Source organism: Leishmania braziliensis, chromosome 27, assembly GCF_000002845.2.
Source record: "Leishmania braziliensis MHOM/BR/75/M2904 complete genome, chromosome 27".
Lineage (NCBI taxonomy): Eukaryota > Euglenozoa > Kinetoplastea > Trypanosomatida > Trypanosomatidae > Leishmania > Leishmania braziliensis.
Window position 1 is genome coordinate 472945 of NC_009319.2, and position 17135 is coordinate 490079.

At 57.0% G+C, this 17135-nt stretch overlaps 5 protein-coding genes across 5 annotated transcripts; all 5 read right to left on the minus strand.

The window, feature by feature from the left end:
• Nucleotides 1–1778: 1778 nt before the first annotated feature.
• LBRM_27_1240 (conserved hypothetical protein) lies at nt 1779–3443 on the minus strand (the record flags this gene model as incomplete). The annotated part of the gene is made up of 1 exon (XM_001565833.1): nt 1779–3443. One exon carries the CDS (start codon nt 3441–3443, stop codon nt 1779–1781), a length of 1665 nt encoding a protein of 554 aa, XP_001565883.1.
• Nucleotides 3444–5393: 1950 nt separating this feature from the next.
• Nucleotides 5394–6848, minus strand: LBRM_27_1250 (conserved hypothetical protein; the record flags this gene model as incomplete). The annotated part of the gene is made up of 1 exon (XM_001565834.2): nt 5394–6848. One exon carries the CDS (start codon nt 6846–6848, stop codon nt 5394–5396), a length of 1455 nt encoding a protein of 484 aa, XP_001565884.1.
• Nucleotides 6849–7715: 867 nt separating this feature from the next.
• LBRM_27_1260 (conserved hypothetical protein) lies at nt 7716–10553 on the minus strand (the record flags this gene model as incomplete). The annotated part of the gene is made up of 1 exon (XM_001565835.1): nt 7716–10553. One exon carries the CDS (start codon nt 10551–10553, stop codon nt 7716–7718), a length of 2838 nt encoding a protein of 945 aa, XP_001565885.1.
• Nucleotides 10554–11563: 1010 nt separating this feature from the next.
• On the minus strand, nt 11564–12301 carry LBRM_27_1270 (conserved hypothetical protein; the record flags this gene model as incomplete). Its single annotated transcript, XM_001565836.2, has 1 exon — nt 11564–12301. One exon carries the CDS (start codon nt 12299–12301, stop codon nt 11564–11566), a length of 738 nt encoding a protein of 245 aa, XP_001565886.1.
• Nucleotides 12302–15215: 2914 nt separating this feature from the next.
• Nucleotides 15216–16487, minus strand: LBRM_27_1280 (conserved hypothetical protein; the record flags this gene model as incomplete). The annotated part of the gene is made up of 1 exon (XM_001565837.2): nt 15216–16487. The coding sequence occupies one exon, from the start codon at nt 16485–16487 to the stop codon at nt 15216–15218; it is 1272 nt and encodes a 423-aa protein (XP_001565887.2).
• Between the last annotated feature and the right edge of the window lie 648 nt (nt 16488–17135).

Below are 17135 nucleotides of genomic sequence, written 5' to 3' on the forward strand. Positions count from 1 at the left end.
TCGCCCGTCCTGCTCGCACTCGCTTACTCGGTATCCGCCAACAAAAATGAATAAATGAAAAAACAGACCCTGTCAAGTCGCGCAGTAGCAGAGAAAGCTGACAAAGCGAGTCCGCATGGGGAGCAACGCACACAACACTACACACACTCCCTCAAGCCTCACTTCGACAAGAGACATCCTACATACTCACAATAGCCTTCCACACACACACGGATATGGCGCTTCCTCTCTCCATGGCTTCGCCAGTGACTAGGATGAGTAGTCACCGCGGATCTCGTCAACGATAAACTTTCATGCAAGTACACAAGAAGCGGCGCGCTTGCCCTCCTCTCGGCGCTGTAACCGAACCACCCTTCGCCTTCGCTCTGCTCCCTTCCACACACCACCACCAGAAGCAGTAATCTCAGCACAGAGGGTGCGGAAGACTGCGAGGTCGGTAAGGTGAAGTAGATGAAGGCAAACAGACGCCTGTAGCTGCAGCCCGCGCGAAGAGGCAGGGAAGATGCCGAGAGGGAGAACGTAGTAGAGGGAGAGACAAGGCCAAGATGAGAAGAGTGTGCAGAGGGAAAGAGGTGCCTGGCTGCAGACACACAAGCGTACGCCATCTGAATGACCTTTCAGGGGAAGGGGGAGGGGCAAAAGCACGACACGAAAAACAGCAGGGAAAAAACACCTCTGCAAGCCTGACGGAAACCCGCCTTCGAGTCAACGAGAGAAGGAGAGAGCCATGCGCATATACGCAGAGAAAAAAGAGAAGTCAAGGCAAAAAAGGGGGGACAGGAAGCAGCGACCGCCTCGTACAGAGAGAAAGCGAGGGTGAAGACGACAGAACAACAAATCGGTGAAACAAGCAGAGAGCAGCACAAAATACATATGCGGGAACGTAGGAAGCCAAAGGGCAACCGACATGGCATTTTTGCCTTCCCGCTCCCCCACATTTCTCGTTCCACCACGAACACGTCGGCCAACATGCGCATTACAGCCGCAGCCCATCTGTCTCTGTTGCGCCACGACTGCGCCAAGGAGCCCGGCCCACCCAATACCCTTGGGGGTCGCTCAGCCAACTGCAATACCACCGCATACAATGCAGGCTGAGTCCACAACTACGTCCAACATCATCGCAGCGCAGCCACTGCAGAGAGGCAGCAGGCGAATACATATGTTTGCGGGACCGTCGACACAATCCGTCGCGGGCTTCTACTATCGTGCTTACAGCAACACGTCTCTTCCGCACAGCACCAGCACAGACCCGTCCGACGGCCCCAGGAGTCTGCAGCCGTACCCGAGGGCCGGCTGCAGGTCGCTTGGCTTCCCCACAACGAGTGGGTGCTGGGCACTGGATACAATGCGGTGAGGTGGCCGGCCATCATGAGGAAAACATACCTGCGACACGAAAAAAAAGAAAGCAGACAAAGCAACACACACACACGGGCACAAAGAGGTATCCGCGCAGCCTCCCTCCCCTTCTTCACTCCACTCTTGGCCTCTCTCTCCATGTGTGGGTGTGTCCTTTGGATTGAGGGTGAGAAGAAGAGGCTGCGAAAGACGGAAGCAAGCGAAGAACACCACACACAATCACACGTCTGAGACCCGTCAACATATCAGCCGTCACCCAATCGGGAAAACTGGTGAGCATCACGCTCCACGCGTCTTCTCGTTGGAGCGCGTCTTCATCCTGTACACGCGTTCGTGATTCTCTTTTGTGGCTCAGTCGCCTCGAAACACCTGACGCCTCTATCACTGCCACGGTGTCTTGTCCGCGTAACCCCGGTTCGCGTTTAAGACGGAGAAAATGGCTTGAAGGATGGCGGCGGCGGCAATCCGATCGCACTCGGCCGCGCTGTCGCACCACTGATGGTCTGGAAGGTGCCCAGTGAGGTGGCGGGGGGATGTACACTGTAGCCGTTCGCCACTCCTTTGGGTGGTTGAGGCTGCTCCGGTGCGGCGGGAGGAGGCGCAAACGCCTGGCCGGCCACTGCTGTTGTCACTGCGGCCGGATAGGCGTACGGATTGCTTGTTGGGGGCTGAGGTTGCTGCTGTGGTACCGCCGTGTTCTGGACAAATGTTGTCTGCGGAGGGGTTGGGAATCTGGCGCTCACGACAGCTGTAGTTGAGTGCTGATCGCTGACATTATTGCAGGCGCGGCCGCCGCTGTACGGATATGTGCCTGGGGCAGTGCCTGCACACGGTGTAGGTGCTGGTGCACTTGCGTGCACAGAGGACAGAGAAGGCACGCCTGTGCTGTTGTCGCCCGAGACAGAGAGGTAGTGCTCCGGCACCTTCGACTGAAGAGGCGGCGGTCCGTAGTGCTGCGACTGTGCAGGTGCTGGTGGGGATGTAGAGATTCCGTCGTGCGCCGGAGGCGAATAGACATGCGGCTGCGAGGACTGGACAGGTGTAGGGGGTGGCAATGATGACGCGTCCGAGTTGGGAGTCAGTGACGCGGAGGCGGCAGGATAAGCACTTCCAACGGCAGGGTACGTCGGCACAGATATAGCAGGCATCGCCGGCAGGTATGTCTGCGCAGACTGTGGTGGAGAGCTCATCTGCGAGTGAGCCGATAGTGACTGCATGTGCGATGGGGCCTGAGTGGTCGCCGAGGTAGTTGTGCTGGCGGTTGGCGGGGTAGGTAGGTAGTAGGGACCAGCGGGCGTGCTCATCATCGTCGATGGAGAAGACACCATGGGAGCAGTTGATTGGGCTTGATACGAAGGGGCATCGCCGTAGACGGTGTAGGGCTGAGCCCTCTGTTGCGGCATCGCTGGGGTTGCGCTTGCGGTACCAAAGTAGTCTGGGAGAGCGTAGTGTAGATTGTGGCCGCCGCGAGCACCCCCAGTTGCCCCGAGAAGTGGCGGTGACCTTCCGGCAGTGGCAGTCGGCGGCGGCGGCGGCGGCGGCGCCACTGTTTTCTGACCCAGCTGCCCCCGCTCCACCTCCTCAAGCTTCTCATAGTACTCCCGTTGCACACTATCTGGGGCATCTCGCGACACAGTCCAGCGGCCAAGCTGCGCATCGTAGTAATACCAATTTCGCGTCACTGGAAGGCCGCTTTCGTCTAGCTCAGGGGTGTCGCCTGTCGCGGAGTTGCCGTCAAGGCCGCCTTGCGACCCCGCGGGGCCAAAGCCAAATGGGTCGTTGCCCGCTCGACCAACCATGTTGTTGCTCCAGTACTGCGTCGCCTTGTCACTTGCCTGTTTCCACATCTGGCCAAGCTTCGACTCCCATTCACTGGCCAGGCTGGAAAGCGCGCCAACGCCACCGCCACCATTGCCACCACCGCTCAGGCCAGGTTCTAGGTCGCCGTTTGCGGCTGCAACAGGGTCTTTGCTGCAGCTAAGGTTCTGTGTCGTGGAGAAGCCAACCAGTTCTTCGCCGCCAGGGCCACGACCTCCAATGTCGAGACCGAGCTTCGATTGCAGCCAACCGACCGCGCGAATGGACATGTTTACGAGCCCCTGTGTTTGTGTGTGTGTGTGTAGGGGGGGGGGGTGGAAAGTGGGGGGGGAGTGGGCAAGAAAACAAAAGGTTTGTGCAGCCGGGGAGCGCCACACCCACGGCCGTGTTGACGGGACAGGAGGAGCTGCCGATTTGTGTAATAACGTCCCTCCTCACAAACACGCAAAGGACGAACGTCTCCGGGGGTGACGAAGAGGAGGGGCGATGGGCGGCAGGAAGCACAAGAGCGATGACGCAGAGAAAACCACACACAGAAAAAAGGGGAAAAGTAAGAAGCTGGAGTAGTTAGCGCTGTACAGTACGCACCCCAGGTGAAGTAAGGGAGAAAGAGAAGGAGAGATGGACAGACGCGCGGTGAGCCGCTTGAGCTGAGAGAAGGAAAGAGGGGTAGAGGTATGATTGTCAGAAGAGGACTGAAGAGAGAAAAGGCCGAAAAGGTAAACGAGCACAGAGGATGCTTAGCGAGTGAATCCTTTTTCAGCTTCAGTACGACGATTCTCTTCCATACAACCTGAATCACATTTCACTCTTCCCCAGCTTGTCACAGGTCTATCGCGTGGTGCGAAGCAGCTGTAGGCCTGTGCCACAGCAATACGCCGAATCAGTGGCCTAGAAGAAGCAAAAACTATATGTAGCAATGACGAAGTGCTCCTAGGAAGGACAGAAAGGAAAAGCGCACCTAACGGGTACAACGCGCACAGGTAACACTTGCCAAGCGATAGAGCGGGTTAATCCGGCAGTGAGGCTGAAACGGACAACGAGGCGCTTGAGAGTAAGATGGGAGGGAGAGAAGGCGTATGTTTGGAATAGTGAAGGAAAGCAGAGCAACGTATCGAGTAGCTCAGCGTCTTACTGCACCTGGCGATTGATACGAGAGACCTCTTAATGTGAACACGAGAGCGCGCCAGCAGCACACACACACACACACACAAAATCAGCAGCAGCGCACCAGAGCCAAAAGAGAAGCAACGAGAAGTGGAAGAAAGGGAAAATAAACGAGAGTGAGAGACTGACAACCACCAAGAGAGAGAGCTCTTCGTGTCACGGTCTGGTCGTGATGTGCGTGTGAAAGTGTAGTGGCGGGAGGGAAAGAGGGGGGGGGGGGGCGATGTCATTCACGCAACTGCCTCTGCTGGTGCAACGGAAGCACTGGCACACACCGACACAAACATGTTGGGTACGCGTGAAAACGTATGAACGTATATGAAGTGAGGGTGTACCAAAGTAAAACGACAAGGAATACGTATGAAGGTAGAGGGGGAGGAATGAAGAGATAAGGCAGTCCAGGGTAGTCAGATGGGGTTGCGTGCCGCACACACACACACACACAGGCATATACATACATTGACAAGCAACCGCGTAATGTGAGGCAAGTCAAACGCGCCGACATGATCTTATGGTCTTCCTTTTTTTTGTCTTGGTATGCATGTGTATGCCTCATGTCGTGCAAAGGGAGATTGAGGGAGAGTGCCAACGGTGTGCATCACCGACGGCAATCCCCATCACCACTACCACAGGCTAAAGCACAAAAGAGAGGGCCCAATACGCTTCCTAGTGACCCGGCTTCTTCTACAGGTCGAGCAACGAGCGCTATCAGCAGTGCGCTCGGCGAGTGGCAGTGTGTCTCATCAGATGCTGGTTCGGTGGATTTGTTTCGGATGCTATGGCTCTTTTCGTTGGGCGTGTGCGAGCGTGATGATAAGCAGAATTGGAGAAAGGGGGCTGCAAAGAAGGAACATAATCCACACGCAGCGGAGTAGGGAAATGCTCATGAGGGATTCGGTGAGACACAAGATGCGAGACGAAGAGGATAGCCAGGGAAACAAAACGATGAAGACGGGGCCATGGCATTCGGCACCTCTTAGCGAAGCAGCACAAACGCGCCACCCATTCGTTCCTCTCTGTTTTTCCTGTCCTAGTCGTCGTCCTTGAGGCCCCTACTCCTCGAACAGGCGTGCGTACTCGTCAGCAACTTGAACACGAAGCCGGCGCAGCTCATCCGCTGCTGCGTTGCGCTCGTCCTCGGTCCCATCAGTCACATCCGCGCCTAAATCGACCCGCGCCAGGCAGTAGTCCAGGAAGCAGTTCATGCTCGCAAACGACCAGTTGGTCCCGTTGTGAAGCATCCGGTCCGCAAATTGCCGCCACACCGCCGGATCGTGTGTGTCGCAGATGACGGCTAAGTCGTCCGTGGAGAGGTGAGATGAAAGCTGTCGTGCATCGGCCAAAAAAGCCGCCGCCATGCGCCCCACGTTGAAGGCGTTGCACCAGTTGTGGTTTAGCGCCACGGTCAGTGCTGCCGACAGCTGCGCATTCACCTCAGCTGACGCAAAGGACATGACAGCGCCGTCTCTACGGCGGACTTCCTCGGTGGCCACCCCCTCATCGACAAATAAGGGAAGCACCTCGCCGCTGATGTTGTGTACTTGGTGGTAGAAGAGGGCAGGCACAAAGACGAGATCGCCAGGATGCTGCACGACCGTGTCCAACTCAAAGCCAGTCAGCACACGAATGTCTGACGGCGTCGGGAACAGCGGGAGAAGGTGGGTGTGCAAGTACGCGTTGCCGGCCATGGTAGGAAAGAACCAATGTTTGTCGCCACAGACGTTGAAGGACCAGGAGTACGTGCCAAACACGTCGCAGTGCAGCGGCGTCCAGCTCCCTACGGGGCCCATGTAGCAGAACCGATAATCACTCTCGCTATCACCAAACCCCATATGCGCGCGGGTGCCTGTGTCGTCGGCTGGCGAAGTCCTGCTGTGTACATCATGGCTCGGCATCACGTTGCGAGAACAGAAGGAATCCATCCAGTCCGCACCAAGGAACCTTGGAACGCGGTAGAGCCCGTCGCCGTGGATGCCGCTTGCCCGACGCTTAGCATACTCAGACCGTTGTGATGATGGAGTTGACGACGCTGTGGTGATCGAAGTAGTCGCGGTGTTCTCCAGCGTGGCTTGCAAGTGCCAGTCCTTCAGATAGTACACGTGCGGCTGCGACAGAGAGCAGGCGGCCGCACTCGCCGATGTGGCCCACGAGCGCAGCACCACCTCCAGAGGCACCTCTTTACAGCAACCCTCCTCGTCTTCCTCCCTCTCCTCATCCTTAACTGTCGTTGGTGGCTCGTGGAGCCTCTCCACCCTTGCCGCTGGCGTGCTGTCATATGAAGCCACTTGCACCGTGGAGAACACGGGGTAGACAGGAACCAAAGCCCGGGATCCGAGAGACCGGCATAGCTCTCGTGGACAGAGGCGGCGCTTGAGGGCTGCGAGGTCAAAGCAGATGCCATCGCTCGCGTCACGGCACGCATTCCGAATAATGGCGGGGCGGTTCGGCCTGAGGCATGCGTCGCGAAACACCTCGTAAGTCAGCGTCGTCCCATCCAGCTCCAGCATCAGCGCATGTACAGCTGAGGACGACAATGATAAGCGGTTGAGGAGAGGTTAGGAGTCAAGTAAAGGCTCGGACGAGGACAGAGGGCCTAAGATACAGCTTGTTTGTAATGTGTGCAACATGATAGAGCCGTATTGGCACATACACACACACGCACACACACACACGCACCAATTCTGCACCAAGACGTCCTGTAGGGGGAGGGGGGGGGTGGAGTTGGAGAAGGTGGGAAAGAAACGGTCGAATGAGCGATGTACGCTCCTGTCAACGATGAAACAGAAAGAGGGAAGAGTGGGAAGGTAAAAGGGCGGGAGGCATAAAGGGGAAAGAAGGAAGCAGTGCAACACGGCGACACGGAAAGGCAAGAGACAGCGCGCCTCTGCATCACCCCTCGGTGGGAGAGGCTGACGAGTAGCCTTTCCCGGCCTCGTTGGTGTGTGGTCGTGGTGATTTGGCAATTACGCGCGGTAACACACGACGGGCCTAGAAATTGTCACAGAGAGGAGAACAGTTCGTCGATGGCTTTAGAGGGGTGACGTGGAATCAAAGAGAGCAGCTGTTTGCTATCAAGCATGAGTAGCTAAAGGAACAGGGCGAGATGGGAGAGAGAAGGGAAAATACCGATAGTGGTGGCCAGAGCAGCGACGCACAACTCGAGAAGAAACTTCTTGGGGAGCGGGGGGAACACTCAGAAAGAGAGCAGCAGGGAGGCGGCGCCGCACACGGTAGTCCATTGGGGAAACATACATGCCGAGAAAGGAGTACGTGACGCAGACAACAAAGAAAATGAGAGGAAGGGAAACGGTCTCTGCTCTCCCCACCCCCACCCCGCCCTCTTGCGCCTGTGTTACAGCCGCATCGCCACCGACTCAGTCAGACACTTTGAGGTACATCAGGTTCTGCGACAGGGCCGTGTAGCCAATGACGGCGTCCAGGTGAGCGTGCATGTACTCGGAGTAGAGACAGGCATATAGGACGCTGCTGTGTTGCTCAATGGCATCACGAAGCGACTCAAAAGACACCTCAGAGCTGTGCGAAGAGCGGTCTGGTGTGGCTGGAGTAATTCTCACTGCGTCGTCATCGGTGACAAGAAGGTCCCAGTGCTGCAACAGCATATCGTACAGAAATGGAATGGAGACAGCAAGTGGACGGGCGGTGGTGCTGGCGCTCCTTGACGCCCCACCGCCACCCATGTCCTTCCTTATTGGGCTAGGTTCCGTGACCTTTCTTTCCAAGTGATGTCGCAGGAGGTTGCGCAACCCTCTGAGGGCCGTTACCAGCGGACCCTGCTTCGAGTCCAACAGCGTGTAGAGTACGCGTAGGTCTGGCATGACGGCGAGGGACACAACGAGGTCGGCCACAAGGCAACTGACTGTGTATGGAGACAAGTCCAGGTGCTGCACCATTTCACACAGAGCCGTAATGAGGGGCGAGGTCTGCACACCGGCATGAAACCAGCAGCTCACCGGCTCCGCGTCCGCGGCTGGAGCTTTTGATGTCCTTGCGTCCTCGGCAGTCGCCGTGTTGGCCGTAGCCGAGGTGCTGCAGGGCAATGTCATGGCGCTCATCATGCGCTGCCGAGCTCGCAGCGCCGCCACGGGCATGTTGGACTCAACCCGTAACAGTCGTGACAGCACAGCTTCCCCAACGCAATCGGGCTGCAGCCCAATCTTCGCGTTCATCACGGCTGCCGAGTGCAGGGTGCTTAGAAAGCAGTCATGAATGTTCAGGTACGGAGGTGTGACGATAGTGCCCCACGGCTCGGCGGGGTTGGACGCACATGCCATCTGCTTGCGCTCCACGTCCGACAGCGATGTGACATCCATCAAAAACACTTCGCGCAGAAACACGTGCGGGACATGCTCAGCGAGGGTCTGCACAAGTAGCAATGTCGCTTTGGTCGCCGACCACCGCGTCGTCGTGAAGCCCAGTACCACGTTGCTCTCCTTGTCCTCCTCCGATAGGCAGGGGTTGCTGGACAGGTGTGGGAGGATGTAGTAGGTGAAGAACGATGTCGTCGGGTGCTTGGACAAAGACATGGCAGCCTTCGACTCCTGCTGTCCACGTGTCATGGCACAGCCACCCGTGCGCGCCGCGCCAGCAGCGGTGACCGGATCCTGCACCACCACCTCATAAAATTCTTTATTGGGTACAATGCTCCCATTGGCTTTACGGATTGTCGTCGAGAGCAGCGCCTTGGCAAAGAAAGCCTTCAGCAGCGGAGCGGCCCCTTGCAGGTCTGCAAGTATGTTGGACACCACCACACATGCGGCCGAGTACACGTGGTTGTCCGACGACTGAAGGAGTGGCAGCACTGTCTGGTACACGAACTCCTCCTCGATGAGAGGTAACAGGCGCAGTGTCGCAGCGACGGACGGTGCCATCGTCGCCAGTGTTGTCCAGAAACGCAGTACATCGCGAAGGTATAGCCGCTGCGTCGAGCTATCGTCGTTTTCAGGAATTTTGCAGAGCGTCAAAAGGGTGGTGCGGGCAGCATTGAGGGTGCGTGACACCACACGCGTCTCCCTGGCAACGAGGTCCTGAATCCACGGATCTGGGCACTTCGCCAGGGACACGACAGCGCTCAAGGCAAACCTACATGTGTCACGGCGGTGCGTCCACTCCCGGGTGCCGCAGTCGTGCGTGAGGTAGGGCAGCAGCGCGTCCATCAGCACGAACAAGTTGCGCTCTTGGGATCCCTCCTCGACGACGAAGAAGTTCGCCAGCGCCGGCACTCGCTCCATCTTCTCCGCCAACGTGCTGAGAAAAATGACGAGCTGGGTGCGGCCAGCGTCTTGCAGGAGGGTGCCGTCGTGCAGGTCGTTCATCACCCACTGATATGCCGCCGTCGCCGCTGCAGTGGAGGACGAAGCTGATGCCAAGGCCGTTGGGGAGCGGAGGGCAGCGGCATTCGAAGGGTCGAGGGCCTTGCTCACCTTGCGCACCATGTCCAGAAGTGGCACAATGAGTACGGACGGGCGGAGTTGCAGCAGTGACATACCTGGGTCACCAGCCGGGTAGGTAGAGCGATCCGTTGGCAAATCTGCCTCCTGCAGTAAACGTACAAGAAAGCCCAGAATGACAGAGCGAACGCCGGGCGGCTCGTCCTGCTTGGCGTACTGGCAGAGGGTGAGAAGGAAAATGTTGCCAATAGGCGGGGGGTCATCGTAGGATGCGGCAGCATCGTTCGCCCTTGAAGCAGCCTCCATTTCGGACGTCGGGGGCAGCGGTATCGACACACTGTGGGCATTCGCGAAGAGAAAACGGTAGCACGGCGGCAGTGCCAAGCAGTCGCCATCGAGGCCGTTCAGCAGGCACGACGACGACAGCAAGGAGGACGGCGAGGTGCCAGTGTGCGCGGCAGTGGTCATTGTCTTCGTCGCGCCGCGGGCCCCCATGTCTCGGGAAGACGTCGGTGACGGTGGCGGTGTGTGGCTGGAGTGGGTGTCGGCGACGGTAGGCGACGGCGGTGTGCTGTCGGACCGGAAGGAGCACCTGAGAGCGGTGCCAGGCCGATGCAGGCCAGGATGGCTAGTCACGAGCGTCATGCGATCCTTCAGCAGCGCATCCAGTATGACCGAGAGAGCCTGCTCCACGCTGCCCAGCTCCTTCACCAGACTAACCCGCTCATCGTATGTGTTGGAGCACTGCACTCGCTGAAAGTACTCGCATAGCTGCAGCCACTGCTCCTGAATCACCAGCACCATGGAAGCCGGCGAGTGACAGCCAGCAGGAAGTCTTCTTGCGGAGAGAGGAGCATGAGATGTGCTGGTGGCCGCGGCGGTAAAAACGCCGCTCGTGGCGGACATGTAGCACGAAGGTCCTCTAGAAGCATCAGCAATAGCGGTAGCACCGCGCTGCGTCACCATGCCTACGGAATCGCTCATATGGGAGAGTAGGAGTCACTTGAAGATAGAGTCGTGTGTGGCTCGTGCCTGCGGCTGTGTGCGTGGCCGGGGGAGAGGCAATTTGACCTCTCCCCTCCGAGGAGTGGAGGCAGTTGGTGGAGCAAGCTTTGTTAGTGGCGACTCAAGCACAGGCGGACCAAAGCTGTGGGAAGCGAGTCAAGCAGGGCCGTGGTTTGCTTGTGCGCAGGAGTACTGGCAAGTCGTCGGAGGGGGGGAAGAGGGCGCAAAAAAAAAAAAATCGAGAGGAAATGAAAGGTGAGTGCAACAACAGAGAGGAGTGCAGTTGGACAAACAACAACGGCATTGGCATGAGGCAGTGCGAGCCAAGTCCGCACTGCTAGTGAGGTGCAAGTCCGGAAAGAGGACGCGGCGCGCGAGTGTAGCGCACCACATGTACGATGTCACAGCGGCAACAGCTGTTGTTGAAGCTTCCATCGCTGTCACGAGCACAAGTACTCGCACTCCTCCGCCTTCCCCCTAAGCGTCTCACCCGAGCATACGCATAGCCTCTGCTGGCATCGTGGATTGTGTGGTCTCTTTAAGAATCTTTGTTTACCCGTTAGTCTCTTACACGGAGCTCAGCAGGATAGCTCACCTACACGCCTTTCGTACCGTTTGGTGTGTGAAACACTCACCCGCGCCACACAGACACCTGCACGCAATAGGCTCAACAAGGGGGGCACCAGGATACTGCCCTCCCGTAGACCCTTCACCACCACCACTCCACCCATAAAGAGACGCGCACGCGTATCGGTGCGTCACGCTGTCGTCCTCACGTGGGTGCGGTGTGTGCTGAACGGGGGGAGCGTTTATGAGTCCTCCTCTTCTTCGACTTCCTCGTCGCTGTCGTCGCCAAGGCCGAAGAAAAACTGTTGCTGGTGTTTAATGTTGCGCCAGTTCGGATTGTACACGCCATCTGCCTCACCCTCGCTTCCCTCGCCGTCCTGCTCCGACGCGCCGTCAGCGGCCATGCGCACGCCTGAACGGACTTGCGGGTGGGTTAGCACCGATGTCGTCGTCCGCGCCGTGGCAGAGTACTGCGGCATACGCTGCAGGGCAACGCGCTGGTTCTCAGCGCGGTGCTGCGCCACCACCACGCGCTCGCGCCACCCTTCGTTCCTTGGATCCTTGAGGAAGTTCTCCACCTGCTCAGGAGACGGCTTAAAGCTCACGGCGCCGTCTGCGATGACTACAACATCTTTAATGCTGAGCCAAATGACCTTGTGGAATTTCCTGGGCAAATGTACGACTTTCTCGACTTCGTGGAAAGGCGCCGTAGATGGTGAAGCGGAGACATTCGCCTCCGACTCCTTCGCGCCATGTGGGGCATCGTGCGAGCTGCTGCCATGCGGCACTGAGGCCTCAGAAGGAAAGTGTGCGGCCGCACTGCTTGAGTGCGCTAGGAGTAGAACGCGTACGTGTTGCCCATGCGGTGCCTCCAGGCAGATCGCCAGCGCCTCGCCCTCTTTGGGGCCTACCCATCCAGATGTGTCGAGGTACTGCTGGGTGAGGTGCTTCGCACGATGCTTGCGGCCAGCCCCGCTCATGTCTGCTTCCTCCCCCCTCTAATATTTCAGTGAGGAAAAGTACGAAAATTAGACGTGCGCGCAGTATTGTGTATGTGCGTGACTGCGTGAGAAAGGAGGTGCGGTGGGCCTACAAAGGACGAACACGTGGTGGTTTGTAGAGAGTGGCGCATTAAAAGGGTTGGTGGTGGGCAATGCGAGCACAGCAACGGCGTGGAGGAGGAGAATCGGTGCCAGTGGAGGTGTTGCTTCATCAGCGACCCACTTCACAGCAGCAGCGGGTGCGCGCTGCGGGAGAAAGAAGACAAGAGCTCAATGTTCTCTACACCCACCCACTCCAAGCTTGAAGCTGCATCGTAACACACACGTTTGAAAAAAGAATCCTCGCTAGTCCCCTCCTCTTGTTTTCTTTCCTGTTTGCCAGCCACTGCGCCACCATCCATTATACTTGAGTCTCCGTGCGAGTGCCCTGAAGAGGTTGTCGTCGCAGCGCCGTTCAGCTTGTCGACGATGGTGCACACAGGGACAAAGCAAAGCAGGCACATGCGGTCCATGCAAGATGCACATATGCACCCACGCAACAGGGGTATGTAGACGCACGTGAGCAGATGTGCCCTGTAAGCCCCTTTGAAAAGGATTAACACGGAGAAAAAGAAAAAATAGGAAGAGGCGGGCGCAAAGACGAACAGCGCGCGTCTTATCTGGTGCCCGTCTATCCGTATTTTTTTGTTTCTCGCGGTGTTTGGATGCCCCTTTGAGCCGCACCTCCGGCGGCCACGCCACAATACCTCGAAGCGTGTCGAGAACCTCCCAACACAACATCACCTACTCTCAGAGACAGTCCCATCGCCTGTGCCGGGGCACTCACGCGCTTCTCCACTCCTCGTCTTCTTCTGAGCTCCTTTACAGACGCAGAAAGTTGAGGCCAAGAAAAGAAAAAAAGGAAAGCAAAAAAAGTAGTCTCCTGACGATATAGAGGTAGAGCTGTGCGTGAGTGTTTATGCGCATGCGCATCGAGGTAAGTAGGTACGGCGAGAGAGACAACCTCGCTTTCCGGGTTGAAGGGTGAGGCTGCCCACACCCACCCACCCACACACACACACACACACACACATATATATATATATATATGTGTATGTATACACAAACACCTCAGAAAGAGAAAGAAGACAGAGGGGCAGAGGGGCAGAGGGACAAACGGAAAAGGCCAGGAAGGGGCGATGAGAAGCAGAAGAGGAAAAGCAAACGAAACAAAAAAAAAAGAAAAACGAGTGAGATATTAGCATGAAGGGGGTCCTCTTCTCAATTTTTTCGTTGCTGCCTGTTAGTGAATGAACAAGACAACCATCACCCACGCACAGAGGCAGACACGCATGGTGCAGGAAGGAGGTGAGAAAGGGGAAAAACGCACGGAGAACATACTCGCCAAAGAGAAATTTCTTTGTTTCTTCAATGTGCCTGTTTCCTCCCATACAACATGAGGCCAAACCCCGACGCTAACCCACGGCCTGCGACAGGCCCCATCGCATGGTGCGAAGCATCCACAGACACACGTGGTACAGCAATGCCGACTCAGTGATCTGAGCACGGTCACTGCCTCAAAGCCCACCCACCTACCCGCCCTGCCTCGCAGCCGCTCCCATCATACCGGTCGCCACCTGGTGCATCCCTCAGAGGGCCTCAGGTCCCCTTCACATCAATGGGCAGGGAGGCCGAGTGAGGTGTGCTCGAGTTACACTGGCACCCGGCCCATCATGTGGGTGGGACAAGCTTGCTCACTGTCGCAGGTCGCTTCGACGCAACACCATTCACAGCCCGACCACCGACATCAGTACCGATGCATCGCTCTGGCCTCTCTACGTCGTAGGTGCTTGACCCTGCCCCCCAACAGCAGTGGTCCGGCATTGGCAGAGATAGGGAAGCTGCTTGGCTTCCCCACAGGGTGAGCGCTGGACCCCACTACCATGCTAAGGTGTCCTCCCGTCAGGAGAGAGGACGTTGAGGAAAAAAACGGGACAGGCGGCTGGACGCAAGCAGAAAAGAGTGTAGAGGAAAAATTGGCAAAATATGCGCCCACCGCGCCAGAATCAGCCAAGACGACAAATCATGGAAGGGTGAAAGATAGAGGCGTTCGGGAAAAGGCGGTATGAGGCACAAACAGAGAACACGAAAGAAGGGCATAAAGAGTCACTCACATGGCCTGTCGTTGCCCCTTCGTTTCGCCCGTACCCGCGCACTACACCCCCTTCTTCGTCCCTGCCTCCTACATCGACCGCACACGCTCGCACCCTGTTCCCTGACACAAACATGCAGATGGGCTCACGGGCATGCGTCTTGATGCGAGGGTGTTGTGTGCGGTGCGGCATCGACGGAGAGAGCAAAAGAAGGCGCGAGAAACGGAGTGGAAGAGAAAGTCAACGCCAGAAGGAAAGTGAAGGAGTCAGCGGAAGAGGGCAAGAAGTGGCCTCAGAGAGTCACACGCACACAGGCACACGCAGGCATCAGATGCGTATAAAGAGATGCCAGCATTTTCTCGAACGATTTCAAAGCGGAACTGTCAGAGATGCGCGAAGAGACACACGTGTAAAAGAAAAAGACACAATCAAGAAAGAGCCAAATGGCATGAACGGGGGGGCAGTGGCACGACTGGCCGAAGAGGCTACGGTCTCGGTGGGGTTATCCGCTTAACAAGAAACGGCGCGCTTAATCAGCAATGAAGGACGGATTTAGTACGCAGAGGAAGAAGGAGGCGCGAGGGTCGTGCACATCATCTTTGCCAGCCGGGTATGCAACGATCTTTCAAGTGACCGGTCGGGGGTGCAGGTGCCATGGCATCCACCCTCGTCGCAGACTTTTCTGCCTCCGTTCGTCTCTTTTTGCTACGGGCGATGTCGCGTCCGTGACGGTGGCAAAAAGCGCAGAGTTTGTCGGGCGCTCATGGCCAGTCACGGTACGGCAATGGGAACGACGTCTCACTACTGGAAAATTGATCGCCGGTCTGGACGTCATCACAATCGCCGATTACAGAAATAAGCAGTGTCATGTCGTCTGGCTTGCCGCCCTCGAAAAGGGCACCATTTTCTATGCACTTGGAGGCGTATGGAGAGTTGCAGCGCACGTCACGCGAAACAGTTGTGGCGTCAACAATGATGGCGTTCGCGGCCATCTCCAGTGCTGCCATCATGTCGTCGAGAAGCGTGCGAAGGTTAAGATTTGCCGCGTAACTCATGAAGCTTGCCGGGGTCTTCTCTGCTTCACCACTCAGCGCTTGCAGGTATCCGTGCTGACGAAGAACACGCTCCACATGTGGCCACAACAATTCCGCTATTCGGTGTGGGTACAGATTGTCGAAAATGCCATCGGTGCCCATCACGACTACATCGCCCTTCTCCACTGGTATAAGAAGACGCACGCCATCCTTCGGCATATCCTTGCTACCGGTGCCCAGCTGGTAGGGGTAGTCCAGCTGATGTGCCTGCTCCTCAGTGACGTAGCGCACCCGTCCGCCACGAATCAGCATCATTGTGCAGTCGCCAATGTAGACGACGTCCAACAAGTAGTTGTCTGCCCCATCCGTGCGTTGAAATCGTGTGAAGGCTTGATGCAGGTCTGTGGTCGTCGCCGTCCGCATGATGGCGTCATCTGAGTCAGCGATGGACTCCTTGGCCACTTCCGCGCTGCTCAACGTATCATCGGTAGCTGCGGCTGCTGCGGTGCCGGAGGCAGCGGCAGCGGTTAAAGCAGCACCTGTAGATGCGAGTGGATCACCAATAGTGGAAACACCCGAGATTGGCAGTGACGGTCCATCCAACAGTACTACCTTATAGTGATCCTTCGACTGAATCTCCTCCTGGGGCCCTTGTAGCGTCGCCACCAGGACTGTGCATGTGCCAACCATATCGCTGTGCCTACAGTTTTCGTAGCCGCGCTCAAGAAGCCGAAAGGAGCTCGCTGGGGCATCACCGAGAAGCTCATCCTCGATGTATTCACACATGCTTCGAGCCAATGCAGCGCTGTAGAGGCCGGCGTTCAAGCCTGCGCTCTCTCTCCACCAGCTCACGCCATCCAACACTGCCTGGACATTAGATAAGGATAAGAATGCGTCCTCGCCACCACACTCAGCCTTCTCTGGCAGTGGGACGGATCGGGCATTCCGGTAGATGAAAGAGAGCTTCTTACCATAGCAAAATCCAACTCTGCGAAACATACTTCGTCGGCCCTTTGAGCCTAACGACGAAGAGAGGAGGGTCGAAAGGCAACGTGGGAAGTCACCACTTCGCTGTGAGGCGAGGTCACCGGTGTGACCCACCGAGTCCCGCCTCTGCAAACGTGCAACGCACACCAACGCAGCAAACCGACGTGCCGTGCTGAGGTGTCGACGCAGCTGACCGGGCTCCGCAAAATCCAAAAAAAAAAAAAACACAAAAAACAAATAAAAAACAAGAAAAAGAGTGGGCGAAAAGGGTCAGTGAGTTCAACAACCAGTAACGCTCACCCCTCCGTGAGTGGCGAGAGAGGCAGGAAAACCAGAACAACACGCAAGGTTCATTCGGTACTGCCTGCCGCGAAAACAAAAACTCGCACATGAAGCGGAGATCGTGTCCAACACTCCGCTGAAAGTGGGAGCAAACCATCAACAATTTTTTTTTCCGCTTCTCAACGCGTCAAACTCAACCACGAACACGTCGGCCAACATGCGCATTACAGCCGCAGCCCATCTGTCTCTGTCGCATCACGGCTAAATCCCGGTCGTCGAGGACGAACCGTACCTGCCGCCGAATCGGGTCATGCGTCTCACGGGATCCTCGTGTCCCTCCTCCCTTCCTCAGGTACGTGTCGTACCATCGACGTCACA